Source organism: Thunnus thynnus, chromosome 23, assembly GCF_963924715.1.
Source record: "Thunnus thynnus chromosome 23, fThuThy2.1, whole genome shotgun sequence".
Classification (NCBI taxonomy): Eukaryota; Metazoa; Chordata; class Actinopteri; order Scombriformes; family Scombridae; genus Thunnus; species Thunnus thynnus.
In genome coordinates, this window is record NC_089539.1 from 23,814,969 (window position 1) to 23,825,290 (window position 10,322).

At 37.8% G+C, this 10,322-nt stretch overlaps 1 protein-coding gene across 4 annotated transcripts; it reads right to left on the reverse strand.

The window, feature by feature from the left end:
• Positions 1 to 2,145: 2,145 nt before the first annotated feature.
• Positions 2,146 to 10,166, reverse strand: LOC137175893 (uncharacterized). 4 transcript variants are annotated; one of them, XM_067581827.1, is made up of 6 exons: positions 9,841 to 10,166; positions 8,684 to 8,843; positions 7,984 to 8,085; positions 7,614 to 7,739; positions 6,365 to 6,406; positions 2,146 to 4,112 (listed from the first exon to the last, which is right to left on the reverse strand). In XM_067581827.1, exons 1-6 carry the CDS (start codon positions 10,149 to 10,151, stop codon positions 4,014 to 4,016), a joined length of 840 nt encoding a protein of 279 aa, XP_067437928.1. In that variant the 5' UTR covers positions 10,152 to 10,166; the 3' UTR covers positions 2,146 to 4,013. The 4 variants fall into 4 exon arrangements, with proteins under 4 accessions (XP_067437928.1, XP_067437927.1, XP_067437929.1 ...); XM_067581826.1 differs by having other exon boundaries at positions 8,684 to 8,846; XM_067581828.1 differs by having other exon boundaries at positions 8,684 to 8,846; positions 9,897 to 10,062.
• Positions 10,167 to 10,322: the final 156 nt, after the last annotated feature.

The window sequence follows — 10,322 nt, forward strand, 5'->3', positions numbered from 1 at the left end:
GCGCCCTCTGCTGGACTGACATCAGTTTGGTTTTTGAGCTAAAACTACTGACAACTGCAAAAAAATCTTCACCAGCTGATCTGTAACCAGATGAAACGTCAATATTTTAAACCCCAGTCAGTGTTTCCATCCACAACCTGAAGCCAACATGTTTGTTTTAATAGGATTGATCAGAAAAACGATCAGACGTCTGACAGACAGACGCAGCAGGAGATTAAAACCTTTTTCCAATTTCAATTTTTTTTTGTCACTTTGGAGGTTTTTTCAGCGCTGTTGGATAATAGTTTCCTGCTGAGCTGCAGATTTGTATTTTGGGGATTTACATTTTAATTTCAGGCTGAACACCCCTGCTGATGACTGACTGGTTGCCATAGTAACCACCCACCTGCAGGAGAGTAAAACCCTGTTTGAACATGTGTATCTGAGGTGTGTTCAGGTGTTTAACTCGTCCCCAGGAACGAGCTCTCTAACCTGGGTTCATTTCAGCTGCTGCTCCCTTCATCTCTCTGGAACAAACTATCATACTGTGTTAAAAAGGCTGCCAACCTCTAAATATTCAAACAGTCTCTCAAAACTTACCTCTTCATCATCAACATCCAACCCACACTTTTTCTATCTTTTTAATATATTTTACTTTTATGTTTCTATTCTGTTGGAAATGTCAGTTAACGGAGTGTCGATACTGATTCATTGATGTTTAGCATTTTGATGTTGTGGAAGCAGAGCTAACGTTAACAGTTTAAGTGTTTTTTTGTTGTTTTTATTGGTAACACCTTATTTTACAGCTCCTTTAATTTTACACTAGTAATTTGTAGGTATTTAACGGTTCATTTTCAGGACATTTTACAGAGAGGGTGGTGCAGTTTGGTACAAATTATATGAAAATATATATGTGTTAAGTTAGTTTAGCTGGTTAAGTGCTGATTTGTTATATTTGAGTTCATACGTAGTTGCAAAAATTCTTATTAAATTAGACTCTTAACTCTTTAACTGACAGAAAATACTAGTTTTCAGTTTTGTGTGTCAAACTACATGCAGCCTTTCTTAAGAACTGTGTAATCAGCACATTTCCCAACAACAGTTACACAGCAGCTACTTTTAGGAAATTGTATATGTATATATAAAAACCTATAAATACACTAATATGTAGTTTGACATACAAAACTACAAAAGTATTTTCTGTCAGTGTGAACTACTGAACCAACTTAACACTTTCTTCTCTTTTTCCTTATAATTTGCACCGCCCTCTCTGTAAAATATCCTCAGAATAAACCGTTAAGTACTTACAAATTACTCAGAAAATTTCCAGGACGTTAATATAAAATTAAGGGAGCTGTAAAATAAAGCGTTACCCGTATTTTATAAACTGATCATGTTTTATGTTTAAAATATTGATCTGAAAAGGAACTATAGCTGTGAAATTAATAGTATTTGGAATATTGAACATGTACTCCTAAGAAATGTAGAGAAGTACAAGTACTTCAAAATTCTACTGAAGCACAGTACTTGAGTAAATGGACTTTGTTGAATTTCAGCCTGAACAATTGTAATCTTTGGGAAACTGCAGTCATAAAGCCTAAAAGAAAGTTGGTTTAATGGTGATAATTGTGAGTATTATTAATTAAATAATGGCTGATGTCATTTACCAGATATTAACTTTAACTTGAAATAATCTCAAATGTATCAGACTTACTCTGATGAATCCATCGAGGACACTGAGGTTGTATTTTACTGTATTTTTTTTCTTGGAAAAAACAACAAAATCAACACATGTTGGATATTTTATTGGCTTATTCCACTATTTTTTTTTAATGTGACTACTTTGAGGCCAAAAAAGTATAATTAAGTATTTCCCTTCCAGAATATCATCCCTGTTGGTGTGAAGAGGGCTTGGAAACAGCTTCTATCTAGAGAAATAAAATTGTTTTAGTTATTATTAGTATTTTTTTTTCAGCATTTCTTAAAATCCTCCAACTTGCAACCTGAAATCTGTTGTTTGCATACAAGCAGAGCTACAGTTGTTGAGGTAAACAAATAATTATGAACAGATTGCTTCAGACGAATCTTTTCAAACCAACTTTAAGTTGTGAGCAGCCGGCAGACTGTCGGCTGTTTGGATCCATTCAAAAAAAAACACAAACCGGCTCTTAGTCCAAATTCATTTATTTAGAAAAAAATATGACATTTACAAAATGTCCTCCTTCTGCTTTAAAGGGATAGTTCATATTTTTTGACGTGGGGGTTATATGAGCTACTTATCCAAGATCAGTGTATGCAAAATGTATTTAAGCCACTTTAAAAAGTAATTCGTGTGTAATATGTTGCCTGGCACGTAATGTAGTGCCAAAGGAAACGGCTGTCTGACATTAAGGTAAAGCAGTGAAAATATTCTACATATAGTGTATACTTGAATTGATATTGATTTTTTTTTTTAGGTGGATAAGTATGTTTTGTTGCTGTCTCCGTCCACAGAGGTACTCCTACCTGCTTCTCTAAACTGGGAGCCACAGACCCAAATCTAACTGACTGTAGATAACCACTTCAAAACATCTGAACTATCCCTTTAAGCTTCAATATCAGTTCATGACAGTCCGAAACTGAAAAAAAACTTTCACTACAGCACATGAATTATGTCCTAGAAACAGTATAATCTAAGCTGTGTCTATCACGTACTTCTGTTAGTACACTTTCATGTAGTACACTGTGTACACTGTATATTACTGGCGTAGCGCGCAAATTTTGACAGGGTAGTGTCGTCTCAAATCAAACACAGCCGTTGTGCACTTACCAGAAATTACGATTGCAAATTAGCATTAGCTAGCGTTAGCATTTGTGTTATCGTTCGCACTATCAAATCATTACAGACTGCTAAATTAACCCAAGAAACACATTTGTATAATGTAGCGATGTTCATCGTAGTTACAACGTACCTGGCTGCTATTTCCAGTTTGAAAAGAGGTCCCTCCCCTTCTGCTATGTAGCCAAGATGGCGACCATTGAGGGCGAGAAGTGTCCATATTTCCACACTCAACTTTTTGACTGTTTTGAGTGCACTGCGTTTTCCTTACTTCTCAGTGTGAACACACTTATGCACTCAAAATGTTAAGTGTAAATACAGAAGTATGCGATTTGAGTAATCTGATTACTGTGTATTACTACAGTCTAGTCTGGTTACAGTGTATTCTGATTACTGTGTTAGTTTATTCTACTTACTGTTTTCTAATTACAGATTACTGTACAGCGGTGGTCGGCAGTTGGTTCAGCTGGTCTCAGTGTTTTCAGGATTCTTCACTGGGGGGCCGTTAATCAGCTCAGTGGAAACGCAGGTTTATTATGTTTTGTTCATTTCTTTTAATTCATCTAAGAATAAAAGTGATTCATAACACTGAGGGAAGAACTCACTAAAAGGTGCGGTTACATCGGGTTTCCGTTGCACTGAAACAGGAAACATGTGCTTGACTTTGTCCATATTCCAATATTCATACAACGGAAATCCACCTTTACAGCTTATTTTAACCCTCGTTTGTCTAAAAATGACTCATACGTGATTATATGTTCTGCACTTATTTATTTATTGGTCATCCACACACACGATTAAAACACAGCATCAACACAGCGTTTCTGTCGGGCGCCGCCTGTTTATGATGTGTTTTGGTCCAACAGGCTAATTTTGTGGAATTAAAACAGTGTCAGAATTCACACATTGAAATATAATTTCTGGCTGGTTTATTAGACTTAATTTCAGCAGCATCACTGTTCAAACGGTGTTCAGGATTGGATGGAACAAGCTTATAATCACTGGGATTTATTCTGTTATCCACAGCTCTGTAGATCTGTGATAAGCTTTGATGTAAACTGTGAAAATTAAAAACTTCTCGCTTTCATCAGGGGGATAAATATTTGTGCTGGGAGGGGGGGGGGGATTTAGGCCCAAAGCTGCTATTTACCCACCACTGCTGTACAAAATACTGTGTCCTGGTCCCCTCTGTTCTGTCTCCAGGTGTGTGTTTGTTTTATGTCTCTTTGTGTCCCTTCAGTAACAGATCCATGTACGCTCCGGTCACCAGACTCTCCTTCGACACACCCAGCTGCTCCATCAGATGCTCGGCCACCTGAAAAACAAACAAAACAAAAGATCTATTTGAAACATGAAAGTTACTTTCAGGTACTTTTGTTTGATATGAACAGAATATTAGAGAAACACTATTTTCTAACATCTATACTATTAAAACAAGAAGAGTCCTCATCTCTGAAGTGTTTCGTAAAAGTGAAATGAAACCAACAATTTTCATTATCAATTAATCTGTGGATTCTTCTCTTTATTAGTCGATTAGTTATTTGGTCTATAAAATGACAGACCAGACCTTGGTTTACTGTCACAGAAGACTAAAGAAACCAGAAAATATTCACATTTGAAAAGCCGGAAACAGAGAATTTTAGTATTTTTTTTTTTTTTTACTTTAAACCTGCAGTTACATATAAATGAACGTTTGTTACATTCACACAACGCTAATTAAGCCGATCGCCGGCAGATAAATCTCTCTGTGTTTCACAGTATACAGGGTTTTTAAATCTCAGGTTCCTGCGCTGGCTGTTTGGCTGTTAACTCCAAATGTTATCAGACCGAACTGATCAAATTCTGACGGTGAAACGAGTAATTTTGCGATGGTTGTGTCTATCGTTTCATATCTTGCTCTATCGTTTATTTCTTTTGACGGCAATATTTTTCGTCGTTTGGAGTCTGTCCATCTTTTGCGCGGGTTACATTGATAAATTAACTCTTCTTGGCATTTTACTTGCAAACCTTTTATTGCACTTCCAGTAACACGATGAGTTTAGTTGTCTCTCCTCTGCTGCGCTGCTCTGCACACACGGAGGTCTCAGCCCCGCCCGCGCTGAGAGAGAGCAGAGAAGCAGCGAGACGACGACTATAGATGACAGCAAAACACAGTAGAGACCGTCTTTATTTGTGTTATTTACCAAATGTATGTGTATTTGTTTCATTTCAGCTCAGTGTGTGAGAGTCTCTGCTGTGTTTTGCTGTTGTTTATGGTGGTAAATTGTGCATATCAGGATCGGTATCAGGATATGAAACGAGCTATATCGCTGCACGCCTGTGTCAATCAGTCCCAGCCGAGTGCCCCCTTTACTCTCACTGCCAGAAGGAGGAGACAAAAGTCCTGCACAGCTTTAAAACAATGACTCAAAACGATTCATATATTATCAAAAGTTACTGATGTATTTTGTGTGGATGGACTAATCGTTACAGCACTAACGCCGTTAAAGCAGGACGTAAATCCCACATTAGTGTATCTTGTCTCTCAGTCACACACTCACACTCTCTCCTGCCACTGATCATTTTGTCTGTTTGCACTCCTCTTCATCAGTGACACCAGTAATTCTTGGCTGATTGACAGATGATTCATTCCTCGCTGTGTTTCTGCTCTTTAGGAATTTATTTCCTTCACGGCAGAAAAACACACGAACCTTCAGAGACTCAGTTTTCTCCAGAGAGTCTTAAACCAGCAGTCAGGTGTCTGTAATCATTCCTCCTCTTCATACTGGATATTAAAAGATCCTTCAAATGTGCTTTCAGGGTGAGTGATGGAGGCCAAAATCCACAGTTAAAAGTCTCTGTGAAGCTTCTTTTCAGCTTCAGCAGTCTGAGTTAGTCATATCAAGTGGATATCTGACACATTTACAGTCTTTTTAGCATCAAATTCCCTCTTTGTGTTTCCTCGGACAGTGTTTCCATGTTGAGCTGTGGCGGAAGTATAGTAACAAAAAGACTTTGGCACTAAAAAGACTGTAACGTTGAAAGATATCTACTTGATTTGACTCATTTGGACGCTGAAGCTTCATATTAGCTTCAGATAAACTTTGAAATACATTTTTTGCCGAAGCATCTGAGCAGCAGTGTGTGTGTGGAAGCAAAATTACCAACGAACATCAGGCTGTTTTACTCTACGACGACAGCAAATGTGAGGACTCAGCAGCTGGTTTACCACAGACGTGACGCAGCGGAAGCTTCGAACCAGCAGGACGTCAACTCTACAACCTGGTCTGACGCCGCCGCCGCCGCCGCCGCCGTACAGGAAAACATACAGACGATACTCAGCGGTGAGACGACCTCTCAACACGGACGGACGGACATCGTTGGCCTTATATAAGCTCATCACAGTCACAGTAAATAGCGTCTCCGACACATTACATTAACGAGTTGTGTTCCAATTAATTCAAAATTGATTCAAGAGACACGTTTTAAAATGTAATTTCCAATAATATATTCAGACTAATATGGCGGCAACATTCACTCATTCATCAGCATCTACTCGCTGCCGGAGGATAAAAAGTTACGACCCACCTGCTGTCCTTCCTCGACGGTCTGCTCCGGACGCATCACCACCTAAACATGAAATCATTCAGTCAGTGAGTTGACGTTTACACAACTCTGGACGTGTTTTTCTGTTTAGTTTCTTCATCACATCACGTTTACTCCTCAACTCTTCTTCTGTCTTTTCAGGATGATTCAAGTTTCTCTCTTCCTGCTCGTCTCTGACTGAAACAGCTTTAACATATCTTTTATATAGAACGGTGTCAAACTGATTCTTGATTTGATGAATAAAAAGCAAAGATCAACTGATTATTAATTGATTATTCGTTGTGTCTGTAAAATGTCAGAAAAAGGTGAAACTGCCTGTTATCATTTCCAGGAGTCAAAGTTGACGTCTTCTTTTATCCAAAAGATAATCAGTTTACTATCATGTGTTTGACAAAGAAAAACATAAAAATCACATCTGAGAGGCTGAAACCAGCAAATATTTGGGCATTTTTGCTTAAAAAACAAATTACAAAAGCGATTAATCGATTATGAAAATAGTTGCCGATTGATTAAGTTTCATTTGACATGAGCAGTTTATACTAGATACACGTTTGCAGCGATATTTAATATCTGTAGAAACTCAACAAGAATTTAAAGATGCTCAAGCTGGAGACGTTTACACTGTTTTCATAAAAAACAGCTTGAAAGCGTCATAATCACTATTTAATTTAATAAATACCTTTTTTTTTTTTAACATTAAAATGATTAATATACAGCAGCTCAGAGTCAAAGGTGACGTCTTCATACGTCCAAAACACAAAAATCATCAGTTTACTGTCATGTTTGACGAAGAAAAGAATAAAATCACATCTGAGGAGCTGAGAAGTGAATATTTGGCATTTTTGCTTAAAAAATTATTAATTATCTGTCGACTGACTCATTGATTAATTGACTAATCGTTGCAGCTCTACAGCGACTCGTCACCCAGATCACGACACCCTTCCTCTTGTGATCAACTCAGTTTGTAAATGACTGAATTGATTGATTGATTGATTAATATATAATATATAATTAAGGCTTTTCTGTGGATTAATTATTAGAGTGTTTTCATTTTAGCAGGTTTTTCTTTCATTATGTATAAAACATTATTGAATTAATTCACAACAATATAAAAGAAAGAAAAGCTTCATATTTAATAAGCTGGAAGCAGAGAATGTTTGGGATTATTGATTCATTTCCTGCTGATCGATTAATAAATTGATTGTTTCATATATGTGTGTGTGTGTCTGACCTCCAGCTCCATGTAGTGTCCCAGTCCCTCCACCGTGTCCAGGTGAACTCTGGTTTGACCAATCAGAAACAGCCGCCGCTCCTTCCGCACCTCACCTTTCACCCCGAGAGCGTCTGACAGCACAACCTGCACACGCACGCATACACACACACACACGCACGCGCGCACACACACGCATGCGCGCACACACACACACACACACGCACACACAGACAGGATGTAAAGATTAATTCATACAGCACTTCTCAAAGCAAAAGTTATAAAGTGCTTCACATTAAATGCATCATACAAGCATGAAACACACACACACAAACAAACAAACAAACAAACAAACAAACAAACAAACACACACACACAGGTGGATGTTTACCTGGAGGCTCGGAGGGTCGCTGGTCGGACTGATGGAGTAGCGGGACAGTTTGGGTCCGTCAGTGTCCGGACGCTCGTAGAAGATCAGCTGACCCGACCCGTTCTGAACAAACAAACAAACAAACAAACAAACAAACCAGTGAGTCAGTTTGTACTTGTGTACGAGGTGTGGTCTGATTTTTAAATTTCTGTTATTACTTTATTTTGTTTTTATTTTTTTATTTTTTATCTTACATGACTTGAATTTTTTCCATTTTTTCTTCAACTTTCTTTTAAATATTTTAATATTTTTTTTTATTTTAATGTTATTTTATTTATAACAATAATAATGTTTATTTGTATATATTGTTTATAATACATAATTTTCTCTATTTTTTTCTTTACTTGTTATTTTTTCCTAATTTAATTTGTTAATTTTCACAATTATTTCTCGTGTTTTTGTATTTTGTTTCTAACGTTTACATTGATCACTATTGATTGTCTGATGTACACAAACTGTTGTTTTAATATATTTAAGCTTTTAGCTCATGAGTGAATGAAATGTATTGATCTGATCAGTGTTAATAAAAGATAATTGATCATATGTTCTTACAGGCTGGCGCACACACGCACACGCACACACACACACACACACACACACACACACACACACACACGCACACACACACACGCACACACACACACACACACACACTGTGTACCATGAGGTCTCGTAGCTTCAGGCGTCCTTGGCTGCAGTTGAAGAACGTGTCGTGCTGCCTGATGATCGTGCCCTCTGATTGGCTGAGCTTGGCCGCCTTCTCGGCGAACCGCGTCGGGTCGCTCACTTTGGCTTTGATCTCCACGTTGGACGGCATGGCGCTACTGAGCATGTGCAGAACAGAGCAGAGAGAACATTAAGTCATCCACCTGTGTGTGTCTTGTCTTCATTCAATAAATCAAACTGGGACCATTAACAGTCCTGATGGTTAACTGATGATTTTGTCGTGAGGTTTTTTTTTATAATTTTCTCCCAAATTCTATCAATCAATCAGTGCGGAAAAAGTTAAATAAATAGGTTAAGAAAAATATAAAGCTTTTTATATATATATAAAATGATTTGCATATGTTTTTTAAATCACAATTATTGATAATCGATTCATCATTTTCAGTCACTTTTTAAGAAAAAATGTCCAAATTCTCTGATTCCAGCTTCTTAAATGTGAATATTTTCTGGTTTCTTTAGTCTCTATGACAGTAAACTGAATATCTTTGAGTTGAAGACGTTTCATTGACCAAATGACTAATCAATTAACAGATAAAATAATCAACAGATTAATCGATACTGACGATAATCAGCTGCAGCTCTATGTAATATATAAATTAACTCATTATGCAAGTTAAGAGGACCATTAAATTCACACAAAAGTCAATTAAACCCATTTGAAGGATGTTTTAATATCCAGTGTGAACAGGAGGAATGATTACAGCGAGGAAAACCTCTTTCACTGTTCATAAGGACACCTGACTGCTGTTTATAGACACACTTGAAAAACTGTGAATTCGTCCTTTAACTTAATCCGAGCACATTTCACCAAACTCGACGGATTCGTGTGGTTCCCAAACCCAAATTTTTAATGATTAACGTAATTAAAGTGTATTTGAATTGGAACATATAACAAACACGTGTCCTACCGTGTAACCTGAGCCTCATTAAAACACGTTTATAGCCTCAATCAGTCGATAAAAGCGACTATAATGGGAGTTATTTTAAGCATTATTATGCTAACGTTAGCCTGCTAGCCGGCGGTTAACTCCCGCAGACAGTTAACGGCTCAAACTGAAAACCAACTAAGTAAAAAATAAATTATTATTTTACTTGTTTTCGGGGTTTCTCTCTGCTTTCTCTCTGCGTGTGTCGGTGATTAATTTTACCGCGAAACTCTTCCTCCGGGGCGGAGCAGCAGCAGCAGCAGCAGCGGCGGCGGCGATCTGAGGACAGCCGGAGACACCCAGAGGAAGCGGAGAGCAGAGAGAAAACTGACCGCGGAGCAGCGCTGAGAGGCGGAAGGAAACATCTCTAACGGAGGGTCCAGCGGAGACGATCAGCAGATGATCACTCTGCGCGACTTCCCGGAGAGCTTTGAAAAGCACAAAAAAAAAACGATGTGAAGACGTCTCACTCTGCATCTTTTCAGCTAACGGCAGCCATCATGGCTGACATTTAAAGGAAAACTCCACCTAAAATCTATGGTTTTGAAAAGTAAATGTGGAGTTTGACTTTCTTTTTTTTTTTTTTACAGGGGACAAGCAGGTCACAACACTTAAAATTCAGTTAAAACTTAATGTTTATTTCTTTAT

Coding starts and splice junctions, on each gene's coding strand:
- LOC137175893 (XM_067581826.1), bottom strand. CDS start 10,151: ATGCAGAGTGAGACGTCTTCACATCGTTTTTTTTTTGTGCTTTTCAAA. Junction 8,847..9,840: donor GAGAGAAACCCCGAAAACAA/GTAAAATAATAA, acceptor GCACATGCTCAG/TAGCGCCATGCCGTCCAACG. Junction 8,086..8,683: donor TGAAGCTACGAGACCTCATG/GTACACAGTGTG, acceptor TTGTTTGTTCAG/AACGGGTCGGGTCAGCTGAT.